General features: G+C 42.7%; 2 protein-coding genes and 1 long non-coding RNA gene across 4 annotated transcripts; 2 read left to right on the forward strand and 1 right to left on the reverse strand.

The window, feature by feature from the left end:
* Window positions 1–1,555: 1,555 nt before the first annotated feature.
* LOC109519640 (uncharacterized) lies at window positions 1,556–4,727 on the reverse strand. The gene is made up of 2 exons (XR_002168994.1): window positions 3,659–4,727; window positions 1,556–2,360 (listed from the first exon to the last, which is right to left on the reverse strand). It is a non-coding gene; the product is annotated as an uncharacterized LOC109519640 (long non-coding RNA).
* LOC109519637 (E3 ubiquitin-protein ligase ZNRF2) lies at window positions 2,352–7,769 on the forward strand. The gene is made up of 4 exons (XM_019876303.1): window positions 2,352–3,105; window positions 4,714–4,809; window positions 5,626–5,731; window positions 6,900–7,769. Exons 1-4 carry the CDS (start codon window positions 2,778–2,780, stop codon window positions 6,955–6,957), a joined length of 588 nt encoding a protein of 195 aa, XP_019731862.1. The 5' UTR covers window positions 2,352–2,777; the 3' UTR covers window positions 6,958–7,769.
* Window positions 7,770–8,584: 815 nt separating this feature from the next.
* txnl4a (thioredoxin-like 4A) lies at window positions 8,585–9,868 on the forward strand. 2 transcript variants are annotated; one of them, XM_019876304.1, is made up of 4 exons: window positions 8,585–8,737; window positions 8,955–9,136; window positions 9,376–9,479; window positions 9,559–9,868. In XM_019876304.1, the coding sequence occupies exons 2-4, from the start codon at window positions 8,984–8,986 to the stop codon at window positions 9,728–9,730; spliced, it is 429 nt and encodes a 142-aa protein (XP_019731863.1). In that variant the 5' UTR covers window positions 8,585–8,737; window positions 8,955–8,983; the 3' UTR covers window positions 9,731–9,868. The 2 variants fall into 2 exon arrangements, with proteins under 2 accessions (XP_019731863.1, XP_019731864.1); XM_019876305.1 differs by having other exon boundaries at window positions 8,585–8,734; window positions 8,953–9,136.
* Window positions 9,869–16,130: the final 6,262 nt, after the last annotated feature.

The raw sequence follows: 16,130 nt of genomic DNA on the forward strand, positions 1-16,130 counted from the left end.
CCGGGGGGGCTCACTACACACACACACACACACACACACACACACACACACACACACACACACACACACACACACACACACACACACAGGGCCATATTACAAAAAAAAAAAAATGCACCAACATGTTCTTGAATGTTGCTTTGCTTTCTAAAGGCGTGCGCTCTGTTGCACTTGGTTGAACCCTGTCCCCTTCAGTCCCGCTGCACATAAACAAAACAGGGTTTACGTGACCTACGCCGACGCGCAACCATCATAATCATTCACCGTTTTCAGTTAACCTTCCACTGCACGGCAGCGGTTACCGCACGACTTCCCGGTTGGCGAATGTGACCATTAACCCACTTTCTGCGCTCGCCTGGCGACAACGCGCAAACGCCAGAGAGGAGGACGGAGGAGTGAAAAAAAACACACCGAGATGAGGCGAAGCGTGGAGATTTTTCCATTGGCGATCCGAAGTGAACCTCAAGTGTTTTGACTGCGATTCTAAAAAGCGTATTACGTGTTTGCTTATCAGGAGGGGCAAGGAGAGTATTTCGGGTTACATCACCGTAAGAGAAGGGATTTTTTTTTTTCTCCCCCTCTTTTGCTGTCTTGTGACTGTCACAACAAAAGGCCCTGTGCTGCAGTTGACGCGCTTCCTGGTTGCAGTGTCACATGACACCCTCGTTTATCTTTATCTCTTAACTGTGGTCTTCCTAGTTGTTGCCTTGCCTCTCCCAGCACAAGCCGTTCACATACCTTTAAATTTAGCATACATTAACCACATGCAGATGCAAACGGCAGAATAAAGTCAGTATAGGGGGAGTACAGTATGCACATTTTTGGTCCAGGAAAAAGTTGTGGAGTCCTGTAATCACAGGTACATTAGTAGACATTGTACACAGAGGCACAGAGGTGGACTCCAGTTGTACTCCCCAGATTTTCCAATAAAGTAAATCTCATTTCTGTTGTTATTTGCCGCCGAGAGCCAACCTGCCAATCACCACCTTCTTCACGGTTTCTCTTGAGCCTGTGTTAGTGTCATCCTAGGCCTCTTCTGATGTTCTTCATGCAATGTATCTTTAATGCGTTTGCCCCCTTGAGACGTGCGTGGGTGTGTGCAATTGTTCCAATAAAGCGTGTGAACCCAATTTTTGGTTGTTGTGCAGTGGGGTTTTTTTTTTCCTTGCAGGGATCAAGTTCCATCCATTTCATTAGGCTCACGGCTGTCGTAAAATTACTAATTTTTCAAGATGCTAAAAAAAATAAAAAATAATCACTTGCCTAAGGTCAAGGAAAACTTCCACATGCACAATAGCATCTCCCACCAGACAAGCAAATGGCAAAAAAAAAGAATTTTTCCAAGTGCTCGATTTTCTTCCCTTTTGTCATGCCTTTTTTGTTGTTGTTCACTGTCACCAAAAAAAAACTAAAAAACAAAAACAGGTCATTGACTGCTGTCAACTTTCAACACACATATGTGGCCCTAGCCCAATCCAAAAATCCACTCCCCACCCCTTAAAAAAATGTGGGCAAATTTATTAGGTCTGCCAGGGTTGCGGATTTTCTTTTTTTTCCCCAATCACTTTAAAGTTCTCAAAGAAAAATTCTGAGGTCCTCAAGCGCCAGCAATATTTCCACAAAAACACACAAATGGACACACCACGGTCCATGGCTCAACACAGAAATAGCATGCCTGTCTCACACTCACAAGAGTCTTGGTTCAAATCTTGACTCAGGCCTTTCAGTGTGGAGTTTTCATGTCCTCCCTGACTTCCTCCCACATTCCAAAAATATGCATGTTGGGTTCATTTCAGACTCTGCATTTCCCATATGGGTGAATATGAATGCATATTCTACCGGGTTTAAGTCTAGAGAATTACTTCAACGCATATGATGTGGTGCAACGGATTTGCAAGTAAATATGAATGTGTTGTCTGTAGGTGTGAGCGAGAATGGTTGTTTGTTTATATGAAGCCTGCGATTGACGATGGCAACAAGTCCTGAACCAACAACAGGCCGCAGGGCTCACTGGATCTGAATCTGACGTCACGAGCCACCTGACGCAGGCGCCCGACTTGGGAGTCAAGCACGGGTCGGAAACGAGGAAAAAGGTTTACGATCTTCAAAATACAAAACATGTGTGGTTTATGCAACCAAGTACACAATTGTAAATCAGTACCGTTGAAGCATATTAATTCTAATACATATTTAAGTGTAAAATAAAAAGTTAAATGTTAAATTACAGAGTGACTTAAACGCGTAGGGTCGCGCGCTTGTGCTCTTACTTTGAAGGCAATAGTCTCCCCTTGACGTAGGCTTCCGGAAGGGAGGAGGAGGGCAATCCCTGCTTGTATTTTTCTCTGCAGACTGTCCACAGTCTCGAACAAAAACAAACTTGAACTACGTGGGATGCGTGTCAACTCTAAATCATTCGCTCGTCTCCCCGAGGATCAACGGATGGCGTCCAGTTGACAAGATTCTTCTTTTTTTTCCCCAACCTTTGTTTTGTTTCGGGGCTAAACGAGAACGAAGGGGGAGGGCTCTGGCGAGCTGAAAAAGAAAGAAAAATAACAACAAAAAACGCCCCTTTGGAAAATTAAAGTTGCGTGTCAGCCAGTGCGCACTTTTACGCTCAACGCTGGAACTTTAAGATGTTGTCTCGACGCGGCAATGTCGCTTTGACTTGCGTTTTCTTTGTTGCTGTCACCTCGTCAGGACGGTAAGCATGTGTTAAGCCCCACTCAAGAGCTTGACGAGCTTCGCCCCGATCACCAAAACAATAGACAAAAACCAGCATGGGGGCCAAACAAAGCAGTCCCGTGTATGACGGCAGGACCCGGGCTTATTCCAGCTCCGATCTGCCGTCCGGGAACACCGGCGGAGGGGAAAGGTTCGCCGGTTTCAGGTACACCAATGGACCCGAGGGCCCCCGGATCAGGTACACGGGCGGGGGTCCCACCAGCTCCGGCCTCAGCATACCGGCCGGGGGCAGGCCCGGCTCGCACGCTCTCAATCAAAGTCTGGACGGCACGGATGGCGAAGACGAGGGCCAGATGACCCCCGAGGGCCACAGGCTACTAATAGGGTCCCTACCGGCTCATCTGTCCCCCCGCCTGCTGACAGGTAAGCTCAAGATCAGATCGCTCGAGGGTCAAAGTTGATCATTGTGCAGAAGGTTATGAGTTCGATTTTTTTAACAGCCTTTCTGTGCATATTATCGGCGTACTCCATAGTAATCACATATTTAAAAAACGTCTGAGGTTAATTGAAAACTCTAAATTATCCATAAGTGTGAATGCATGCTTAATAGGGTTTAAATCGGGGACTGATTTGGATGCAAAAGCCGTGCCGATGCATTTACTACAAGCAAGCAAATACGGCTGCTTGTCGATATGCGCCCTACGATTGGCCGAGACCAGTGTACCTCCTGTCTCCCGTCCAAGTCAGTTGGGATGGGCTCAGGTGGGTTAGGCTTTGCGGCCCAGCAAAAGATGCAGATTTTTTTTCTGGCGATTGATTTTTTTAAAGTTAAAAACAAGACTTAGGTTCTTTAATGCCGAGAAACACGAGGAGCCATGCCATGACCCCAAAACGGAAAATAACTTCACTTTATTTCACACAGGGTTTTTATTTGCGGTCGCACATGACGCACGTGTCACATATTGCCCACACCCACCTGCTCTGGCTCTATCCATTGTTCTCTTCTGAAGAACACGTCACCTCCAATGTGGCCTAACTTTACCGTGCGTGTCCTATCAACGTTAATGCTAGCTTACCGTCTGCATATTTTAACAAGGCCTTACTTTGCTTTGCTTGTATTTTCCCAGCGGGACATATGGCACTTACAGTATAACAGCCGTCGCCGTTTGATTGCAGCCACAGGTGGCTGTTTTGTTTAAGAGTCTTCTCCCCCCCCCCCTCCCCTCCTCCCGCTTTAACCGTCTTGCAAAACCGGCCTGTTTTTCGCAGCGACCGCGAGAGGGAAGAGTGCATAATGTAGGTCAGCAGATAAGAGCTGCCTGCTAGTTACACATTTGCACGCACGCACACACACACACACACACACACACACACACACACGCTCGCGCACATACATACACTTCCTGGTGGGGTGTGTCCTAAAGGAGACAAAACAGAACTTACTCAAAACAGTGTCTCACCTCCCCCAATAGCATATACTGTAATTGAAACAAAGCTTTTACGGTGCATGCATGTCATTTCCTTATTATGACTTCTCCTGATACGACTCCCCGTGGTGATTTCCCCGACGAGGAAGTGTAATCATTAATGAGCAGCAGGTCTTCTGTCGCGTCCACGTGCTGTTCCTCTTTTTCTGGCCTTGCTCGCGGGACACATGGTGCACATATGATGCAGGGGAGGCCATTTCCCGATTTGGATTTTGTCAAACTCCGGCGAGTGGACGCTTGCCCGGTTAATCTGGCCCAGAAGCTGCTCCAAATCCACATATATGGGCTTCAAATTATGACTTGATTAAACACTAAACCCAGTCAGTCACATGCAGTGTGTTTCCAGAAGAATGTGTTGCGAGGTACATTATGACCTTGCACAATTGAAATGAAAAGAATGGCTTACAGATAACCGAGTCCAAAAGTCCATGGCATGCTGTGCGTACTAAAACGGTCACATGGTGTCTTTCCGGAAGGATGTGTTAGGTTGTGTACCTTTCACTTGGAGACCACATCTGGGTCCTCTTCATCTTGCTCTGTACAGGTTTCCACTGTCCCGTGTGCTCCAAGTTCATGGTGTCGGAGGAAATTGAGAAACATCTGCTCATGTGTTTCAGCAAATCGCGCCTCACCTACAACAGTAAGAGCGACACCATAATGCTTTTAGGAAGGGGGAAGCAATACATGTCATTCGAATGGAGGCACTCCTTAATAATGGACTTGATCAAAAACATACCGTTATGACATAATTAGAGATTGCAATGAATTTGACTGTTTTTGGCATCATTTTTTGCTTCAATTCAATGAGCATTGTGCTGCTCCTTGTGATGTGTGTACCTTGATCCCCTGGGGGCAGTAGAATACAAATACATGGATCTACATGGAACCAGTTAAAAGTCTCCGGTAAGCTATGATAATAGCTGTTCTCTGTAGAGGATAAAGAATACATGCCTGGGTGTATTGAAGTCTTGTATGTCTGTTTGGGGTTTTGTTTTGCTCAAAGCAAGTCAAAGCAAAGTCATACCTTGAAATACTTGTAAACTGGGTTAGCCCCTCGGGTCATCCGCTGAGAGATCATATAAAAATTACGATTGCTTCTCTTCAGTTATTCATGACCTCCACCATGCACAGTAGAAATCAATGCAGTATTGCATTTATCTCTCTCCTTAACCATGCAGATACTATGATCTCGATCCTTGGTTCGAGTTTAGATATATACAGTAGATGGCAGTGCCACCAGTAAGCCCGGGTTTTGATACGAGGGCCCATTGCCGCTAGAAAAAGCACGAAGCACGCTACATGCTTCAGATGACTTTTTTTTTTCTGTCATCCTAAAGGATGCTTCGATTGAAATTCTTTCACAAGTTACAAAGACCCAGGGTCCAGTAACTCATCTGACATTTGATACTATGTTTGGTTTGTGTATATATCTCTCTATTTTTTTTTCCCATCTCAGAGGACATCCTGTCCAGAGATTCTGGGGAATGTACCATCTGCTTAGAGGAGCTGGAGCAAGGCGACACCATTGCCAGACTCCCCTGCCTCTGTATCTACCATAAAGGGTAATTTATACACACACACACACACACACACACACACACAATACAGTGTACAGAGTTGGCACAATTGAACGCTCGAGCTCCCTGAACAGGTTTTCTATTGGGTTGAGATGAAGACTGACTAAGTCACATTTAAATGCTTCTTCTGAAGCCACTCCTTTTTTTTAATATATTCCGGTGAACAAATTCTTTGTATATTTTGAGTCACTGGTTTCATCCAAGATTTGACAGTACATGGCTCCATGACTGTGACTTGAGAATGCTTAAAAGTTCCTTTCATGTATTTTGGGGCTGCTCCTTCACCTTTGTGGTGATCATCTTCACTCCACGAGGAAAGGTGTGGAGCACCTGACTGAGGCCCAGAGTTTCCAACACCAAACCTCAGAACTGCGAGGCAGACGAGCAAGCTAACACGAGGGCATCATGCTGCCGAATACTTATTCCACCATATTGCCTTAAATGCAGAGTTCGGTCACACATTTCATAACTATCCTTCACTACTACTGTACTATTTAACGTTGGACCAACTTGTCTTCCAATAGCTGAAAGCTATGACACATAATTTAAAAAAAAATACTCTTATTTTCCTTGGCAAGCAAACATTGAGTCAGAATATTTATATTCCAAACCGCTTAACCCTTATGTACCGTTTAGTTCAAATTTGACTAGTTGTGACATTTGACAGGAATAGAAATACCCTCTTTTTTTTTTAACCCCGCGAGATGATGAAATACACTAAAAGGAAATCATTTAAAAATATTTTACAGATGCTTCAAAGTTTGTGTAAACTGAGGCTGTTCTGAGTCAAATTTGACTTGTGGCCACTAAAATGGATTTGGGCTTTTTTTTTTTTTTTTTTTTAAGGTATAAATGCAAACTCACTTTGCTTTAAAGTGGGATTAAGATAAGATAAGATAAGATAAGATAAGATAAGAAAACCTTTATTAGTCTCGCAATGGAGAAATTCCCAATACACAGAAGTATGACATATCTATTTCTCAATGTCAGGATATTCGTGACCTGAAACATACGATGTGTGCATGAGAACTGAAGAGTTGGAAACACTAAGTGAAGTATTATTTTGCAAATTTAACTTTTGTCTCTCTCTCTCTCTCTCTCTCTCTCTCTCTCTCTCTCTCTCTCTCTCTCTCTTTTTTTTTTTTTTAACCAGGTGTATAGACGAGTGGTTCGAAGTGAATCGCTCGTGTCCGGAACACCCCTCCAACTAGCAAAGAGTACACTGAATCAATCTACCGTACTCAACCTTAACACTGTATGTTCCGGTGTTGTAATTATGTTTAAGTGCTCATCAGGGATTGTAAAACATGATTTTGTAGCGGATTATTCGTGCAGCCTCGCAAGAGGGACGTCGATGGAAATTGGATGGATATTATGTTATTTTATTTTTGCTCGGGGAGTCATGGAATGTGCGGGGGGTGGGGATGGGGTGGGGGGGACTACTGATGGGAGTCCATTTGCGTCTCCAAAGTGAATGTTCATCGGGCCATGTGCTAGCTCGAGCCTTTCCCAAGTAACTGGGATGCGGTGGAAGGAACTGTGTTGCGATGGGAAAGTCACGTGACATTTCAATAGAGATTTTTCTTGTTGTTGTCGTTGCCTGTTCTGGACTGGCTGAACAATGTGAAGAAAAAAAAAAGAAAGAAACAGCCATACGGACTACAAGATGCCTATATCAGCTTTAAGGGATGATTAGCGTTGATGGCAGTAGTTTTTTTTCCCCCCCCAATATTCAAACAAACGTGTCATAGGCCAAATAGTCTTAACATGAAATAGCTCATGCTCGGCTATTCTGAACCACATCCATGCAATTATGTAGCATGTAGAAAGTGGAATTGACGATAGGCTCGGACATATCTTAAATGGTGATTTGTACACTCTTTGAAAAGGAGTGTCATAATATGCTGCTATGTCATAGACTGGAAAGTTTCCTATAACCATTGGATCTTTGTTCAGTGTCATTTCTATTTGTACTGTAATGAATTGCACAAGAGAATAAATGTTTTGTTATTGTGTCTCTTTACGGCATACGACGTGGCCTTGAAGCTAAACAATCCGTGTTATGTACTGTCAAATGAAAGTTTAGTTAAAAAAAAGAAAATCACCCAAAAAAAAGCCTCACTAATGAGGCTCATTTTCCTTCTCTCAGTGTCTAGGGACCTCAGAGGATGTACAGTATTCCCATTGTCATAAGTGTTGTGTCTGTTACTTCTCTATGCCTGACCAAAACAAAGGGGGAATGGTAAAGTTCTTTTTGACGTAGGATAATACTATAATAGGGAACACCAAAACTTGTTCCCATGCTTACAGATGCCATTGATCACATTCACATACTCATTAACTGCAAATCCACCAAATTTGATAAGACTTTGAAAAGGAGGTAAATCCACGGAAGGTTTGAGTAAGAACACTGCCAGACGGACAATAATTTTGTTTTAAATATCACTTCTAAACAGTGGGTGCACTTAAATATATGTTTACTGCTGTTTTGTGAACACTTGCACTGGACTTTGAGCAACAGTTAAAAAATAAACCCATTGTCCCCTTTTTAGATTGTGCTATTATGTCATTAACTTTTCTCTATACGTACACTGTTGGATTATCCTAGACTTAGGTTCACGTAACTCTTTATAACCAATATTCATTTAAAAAATGTGAAAAATAAGCACTTCTAATAGCTTATAGTTCCTTTTCTTATCCGAGTTTTCAATACTGTATTGTATCCCATTTTAATAATAGTGTATCAAAATACGCCTTTTTTGCTATTAAGAATAAAAAAACAGCATTTTTTAATTTTCTGTGCACAAAGCGTTGAATCAAAACATCAGATCACCGCGATGTGCTTCCGTCGCCTGCTGATTACGTCAGAAAACCTATCAGCAACGTTCTCTGCAAAAAGCGTCAGTCTGGAATTGCGAAAATACGCTTAATTTTGCACATTTAAACCATTCCTTCAGTGGTATAGCACTTTTTTTTACTACTACAACAAAGGTAAGTGTGTAATTTGTGAAGTATTTTAACAGTTGTTTGATTCGGTGTCTTAAACTGACATTCGTAATGCTAACCCAATACTGTAACTCATTAGCTATCGGGCTAACAGTTCCACACAATCTGTTTTCCGTTCCGGATAATTTTTGCTAATTTCAGAACGATTATATTAAATGACAAAAAATATGTTGCGCCCATCAGATATTGTTGTCGATTTCAGGAGCGGGGAGTGGAAAGCGACGTTTGAAAATGTCGTATATGCTACCGCATCTCCACAATGGCTGGCAGGTCGACCAAGCCATCCTGTCCGAGGAGGACCGAGTGCTCGTCATCCGCTTCGGACACGACTGGGACCCGACGTGTATGAAAATGGACGAGGTTCTGTACAGCATCGCCGAAAAGGTTCGTGGAGTGCTACTGGCGTCGGTTCGAGCGTATTCGTCAAAAACAACTTCAATAGCACAAACAAGCGCAATTGTAAACATACTGTGGAACGTCTCTAAAAAATGGACTTATTTCAGTCACGGCAGAAATATAGTGTGTCGTTGATTTGCAAGGACACCTGTGAATTAATTACAAAAAAAAAATCGAATGCATGATTTATCTCCTGTAACAAATAATCAATTTTGCTGCTCCAACAGGTGAAAAACTTTGCCGTCATCTACCTGGTGGACATCACAGAAGTGCCTGACTTCAACAAGATGTACGAGTTGTACGACCCCTGCACTGTCATGTTCTTTTTTAGGTAAATTGCTCAGAGTCCTTCATGTTATTTTGTTTAACTTTAGTCTGTCTCACAGTCAAATGTCCTCGCTCCTCTCAAGGAACAAGCACATCATGATTGATTTGGGCACCGGCAACAACAACAAGATCAACTGGACAATGGAGGACAAACAGGAGATGATAGACATTGTGGAGACGGTGTATCGAGGAGCAAGAAAAGGACGAGGCCTGGTGGTGTCACCCAAGGATTACTCCACAAAATACAGATATTGATTTTTTTTTTTTCGCGTTTGATTATCGTTTTTAACATCTGATATATTTTGTTTAGTTTCATAAAGTTTTTCCATTTATTTAAACCCAAACAATGTGTTTCTTGGTGCTCAACAATAAACAAGGCCTCATTTGTCATAATGGGAACATGTGTTGTTTTAAGCGCGCGCTTCATAATTATGTGTGGGGTTGCATAAGAATCCACGTTTTTACACCCAAAACATAAAGCGGCTCACATTTGTCACTTGCATTCCCTCCCCTAATCCATGCTATGTAATGAAATCTAACAAAGCAAAATCCCAAAACATTTTGCTAACGAAATGAAATAAAAACGAAAATGCTTACACAAACACTAACTGAAACTACATCTTGCCTGAATTAAACGAAATTATGAAGCATTTGTGGAAAAAAAACTGCTTTAAAAACTCAGTGCATTGTCACAAATATTCCACTAGATGACGCCAAAGTGGTACCAAGAAATGTTAACTGCTTGTGAAACATAAGCGAAAGGCATTTAGTGCAGAGTAATTTTGCGTATCTCGATAACCAGAATTACACGCTCTACATCATAAAACATTTAGTCAGTTAAAAAAAAACAAAAAAAAACGTACTATTGGAAATGTGTTTTAGTGGGCCTTCAGTCTTTGTGTGGACATCAGACTCGAAACCCTAAAGCCGGGGGTAATCCGTGATCTGTTTTCAACTGATAGGGGATCGCCACAGAGAGGGTTGCCGTCAAACTGAGAAGAGGCGCGCTCTAGGGGGAGACATGTTGGCATGCTTCTATAGTTGGATACTAAAGCCAACATGGAGGGAGGAAAGTGGAGTTGACAAAAAACATCACCACCTCCTTCCCCACCAAAGCATCCATCTAACAGCAGTGACACCTAATAATGCCTTTTATTTCCTCATGACATGCCTATGTTTACTTGTGCATGTAGACCAGAAGGACTTCTTTCCTGAAAGATAATTTTAAAGATTCGCTATGAAAATGGGGGTGCGTAGTAATATTGCATTACCAAATTGTTCCTGCTAATGTTGTCTGCCAAAAGAGGCAACTTCCATTTATCCTGCTTCAATATAGCTAACCAATCACCGCACCGCCATATCTCTTGGGCTGTTTGATCGAATCTTCATGTAAGAGGCACACACCAGGGAACGATCTCAAGCCCCATATATTGGTATGTTTGTTTTCACTCATTCCTTCAAAAGACAAAGCTGATTGGGAGACACATCGGAGAGATGACGAGTTCAAATCGAAGATTGTGAGGTGGGGAGGGGTGGGGGGGCTTCTCAGTGGCTTTTTGTTGCCTCTGGGTCGAAGGAGATTAAAAAGATGATGTTTTGAGGAGATAAAATGCTGAAGCAAACATCATTCTTTCCATTCTCAGTGACACACTTAGCAGTTGGCTTAATATGCCACCCGTCTGCCGTTCACTCGGGGTACTGTGACTAAACGGATTTGCGTTTCTGTCTTTCTCAACCGGGAGCCACTCTCCCACTCGGCATCACCAAGTGGGAAGTAACAAAGTATAAGTACGTTTTTACTCTACTTATGTAGATTTTTCGGGTGTTTGTACTTGAGTGTTTATTTTTCCGACAACTACTTAAGCCCGTTTCACAGTCTACATTTTTTAACTTTTATGCAACCCTACCAGAATTTTCAGGCCAAATTTGACCTGTTTTTACATTTGACAGCAATGAAAATATCCCACATCATTCTTTCACCCTAAAGAGGAGAGGCAGCAGCAAAACAGGCCACAATGTATGGAAATGAGTCGAATCAATACTTTTACCACTTTTTTTTCTTTTTCAAACAAGTATCCGTTGAACCAGGTGTGAGTACTTTTCCCCCTCTGGTTTATTTATCTCAAAGTGAAGTAGCAGTGTGCGGGGAGAGGTGTCACTATGATTTAAACACACACATGCTGAGTAAACACCACACCAGGCTTTCCTCGCGCGCAACCCCCATTTTCATCGGAGCCCAATTAGCACCTGCTTGCACCTCGCAGGCAGGCAGGCCGGCCGAGCCTCCTGCTGCACGGGAGGTGCAATACTGAGAATTGCTGCAGCTGAACTAACACAGTCACCGCTCTCTGACACACACACACACACACGCACACACACACGCTCAAATTGGGGCCGAACTCCATTTTGTTCCATTTCAAGCGCTGGCGCATGAAATCAGAATCACAGGCGAGCATTTGCAAAAATAGTTTGGTCTGTCAAGGCTAAATCCATGCAGCAACGTCTAAACGGCAGATTTAAAAAAATGATGTGCCAAAGATACAAAAGCAGTTTTAATATTGAAGAAAAATCATTAAAAGCAGACATGTTGGGGAACGGTGACTGGTGTCTACCGCCTTTGGCTGTTTTTGCACACTGTCCACCATCTTTTACCATAACGTAGGGCACTGACGTATTAGTTCCGTGACAAAAGACAAATTTACAAATCAAATCAATTTGTATCCCATGAAAAGCAAGTGCAAAGCCATTAATCCATTCCAGCCCTCCCCAAAAAAAAATACCATCATTTTGTGTTCCATATTTTTAATTAAATATAAAATAGCAATGCATTGCAAAATAGAAATTGATTTTTCATCATCATAAAATACACTTCATAAAAGAGAATTTCAAAACGGGGTAATAAAGTGCTTGCATTTTTGGGCTGCTGATGTGTCCCTACAGTCTTAGTATCGATGCTCTGCTCCTTGGAAGTGATTTCATTTTGTAACGATGCTTTTGACCGTTTAGTAGGTTCCATTAACACCTACAAATGTAGCGGCAACCTACGTTTGGAATCACTTCGAGTGGCGGCGCATCCGAAGCTCGCTTGCAAACAAAAACGAGCAACACAACAAGGCCCACGAGTAGCCATGCGTCACACACTCGTCGCCTCCTGGATACGAATAGTAACTCCAGCTCCATCACACCATTATATCCCGAGCCATCTTCATCCCTCTCCTCCTCTACCTCGAAACGCATCCCTGTCCTCTCGTCACAGGCGCTGCCCCTCACCTGCCTGCCCACGCTGGTACGACCCCCCCGCCCCCCAACCCAGACTCCCACCACCACTAACTGCATTTTGCCCTTACAAGGCGAGAGCACAGGCAGAGCGTACTAAGTGCGTGAGCTCCGCGGGGGTGCGGGGAGACCATGGAGACGCTGACGACCCGCCGAGATAGGAGGGGGATGGACGGATGGAGAGCGGATGCAAGCAAATGGGGTGGGGTGAGGGGGACAGGTAGTTCTATCAATGACTCCAAAGCGGAGGACAGAAATAGGCACAGAGTGGAGGGGAAGGTGATGGAGTGGGGGGCTGCAGGTCAATGTGATGCTCTCTGTGACAAGGCTACATTTACCTTCCGAGTCAGCCACTAAAAATAAACGGTTGCTAAGCGGGAATTTTGTTGAATGGTGTGCCGAGTCTGCGACTCCGCAGCTGCCAGTGTGGGTTATAAGTTTTGTTTTTGTAATTCTCACCCATTCTATATTATTTGCTCTCCGGTGAATATATTCTAGAATTTGTTTCTTTCACAAAAATATAATATTTTTTTTTCTATTATTTCTGAATTATATCATTAATAGAATTGATGCGCAGATGAAATTAAAGTTAATTTATAAAGAATGTAGCCTCATTTCCCCGCACATATGAAAGGTGCCCATGTCAAATGATTCCGGCGTGTTTATGCAGAACTTTGTGCAAACAGGGTCCTCGAATTAGCAAATTGCAGAGCATTATTATTGCATAATTATGCATGCGCTGCGCTGTGACTATATACAGTATCTCTGGAGGCAAATCTCCCCGCTAATTTCATGCAAATGTAACTCCCTTCTGCAGTATCCTCAGTCGCTTACTTTGGTCTCCTTACACTGCAACGCACCTGCTATAATAAAATACTTCATTACTCTACTTGAGTAGATTTTTCAGGTATGTGTACTTGCATTGTCTGGCGCCAGGCTAAAAAGCACCATCTTTTACTTAAGTTCACAAATAAAATTAATACTTCGATTTTTTTTTGTTTGTTTGATTCTACTTCCATAAAGTGCAATGACTTTTGACACACATAGTCACATGACCATCATGTGTACAGATTGGATTTCATGGCATGGTGCGACCTGAACGGATGGATTTGTTCACCACAGTCGGTCAAATGGCTTTGGCTTAAAGGCCTGGGTCAATGTTTTTTCACACATACACAAGAAAAAAAAAACCCTTTAAACTGCCCCCCTCACCCCACCACCACCACCACACACACACACCTCTCTGTGTCTGCCATATAAATGCGCTTTAAAGACAACATCTGGTCCAGGGCGTGTGGAGTCACAAGTGCATCCAAAGCCTCCTGGAGTCTCGAGTTGAGAGTCAGAATCGGGCCATCCATTTCTGCCTTAGCCTGATCATGGTCAACAAAAGATCCTAAGAGTGTGCAGTCCAGGGGTGTCAAACTCATTTTTGTCGCGAGCCACATTCAGTGACCGTTTCCCTTGGAGGGCTGTTATGACTGCGAAATGCATATGAAGAAGTCATCTACTGTAATGAGGGGTTTTGGTCGCAAGAAAATGCTTACAATATCACGCTTATTGAATACATATGAGAAGCTGAAATTTTGGGGCAGATTTTTGCAATCATTGTAGAAGTTAACGTTTGATTTGCTTTCGCAGGCTATATAAAATGATGTGACGGGCCAGATCTGGCCCCCAGGCCTTGAGTTTGACACCTGTGGTGTACACTATAACTGTCAGACCACGATTGGCTTTAATCTTGTTTTTTTTGGGGGGGTGAAGGGTTTCATTTCTAATTTGAGCTGGAAAAGTTGGGGAAATAGTGATCTGAATTATTGTATAAATAGAATTATGCATGAAATTGATGATCATACTTGTGACAAAGGGAGCACAATGTCAGGATTTAGTACACGTCCTCAGGCACTAAATTCATTATGTAGCTATTAATTCTTGGTATGCGTGACGATCAAACGTTGCACGTTAGCAAGCCCCCCCCCCCCCCCCCCCCCCAAAACACAATTTCGAGAAAATACTATTATAAGCAGGGGCTTTTTTTTTTTTTTTTTGCAATGTGAAAGCAGTAGTCAAAAGAGGAAGATTTACTCTTACTTTCACTTTAAATTGTCACGCATTATGCTGCCTCAACATGCTTCACCAAGCTCACCGATTTTTGCAAGTGCATAACTCCTGGCGAAAATGCGCATATGCTCGGAGTCACTAATGTGACCTTATCCGCCCCCAAAACTCAATCAGTACCGACCACAGGGGAAAAAAAAAAAAAAAAGACCTGACAGCAGTTTCAACAAGCGACACAAAAAACGGATGTCTATCACCACAGGATGCATGAAAAAAATTTGAGGACTTCTCTCTGAAAACAAACAGGAAGTCGGCCATTTTGGTTTTAAGCAGCCATTTTGGGGGAATTGCGGCAAACTCCTACTTGGTAATTTGCCGGCACATTTTTGAGGAAATCCACTCTCATTAAAAAAGGATTTTAAAGCTAATGTAAAAAACAAACAAACAAAAAAAATCAATAAATCGCCATTTCTAGAAATCAGTGATTTCAACTCTAGAAATTCGGTAGGTGGAGTTTTCCAAAAGCCCCTTTCTGTGTGTTCTCATAAAAACACTTAACAGTACTGCTGTAAACAATGAAAGACTTGATGCTGCAGTGCTTCATAAATGTCACGTTGCTGGAATTTATAGTTGGCCAACAACAGAAAACTCGTCAGTAAGAGCCCAGTGATGCGACTATCCCCGGGTGATAGCTCGCAGTCACCCACACGGTGCGCAAAAATACATCCCTGACTCATCGTGATTCAATGTGTGTGTGTGTGTGTGGGGGGGGGGGGGGGCGCGGCATTCGCAAACCTTTTGGGTCTAAGGAGAATTTATTTTTATTTTTGGTTATTGATTTAAAATACAGGTGTCAAATCTCAGGACCGGGGCCCAGATTCAGCTCAGCTCACTTTGTGGTACACTAAAGCAAATATAGGGTGTTTAATTTATATTTTCCAACCAATACTCTAAGCACCCCCCCCCCACTAAATCCCTTCTTAACATAAACTGTCGAAAGATTTGAATGATTTCAACTCTCTAGGAGAAGCGATGAAAATTAGCTTGATAGCACCGTTTTGTTAATTTTCAAATTGTGACTTACAATACCACCAGATATATATTTATATATTTTTAGGACTAAAAAATCTGTTTTGATTAAATTAATGTTGGTCATGACGGATGTTTTTTTTTTTTTTTTTTTTTAGGTGGTACTTGGTGCACTTGAGTACCACTGCTATAAAGATGTTTAAAAAAATAAAAAGCCATCACCACACCAGGGTTGCAAGCAAGCGGGTCAAAAAAACGGGGGCGGGCGGGTGTTGTGAGGACATGTGTGTAT

This window comes from Hippocampus comes, unplaced genomic scaffold, assembly GCF_001891065.2.
Source record: "Hippocampus comes isolate QL1 unplaced genomic scaffold, H_comes_QL1_v1.1 scaffold244, whole genome shotgun sequence".
Taxonomy (NCBI): Eukaryota; Metazoa; Chordata; class Actinopteri; order Syngnathiformes; family Syngnathidae; genus Hippocampus; species Hippocampus comes.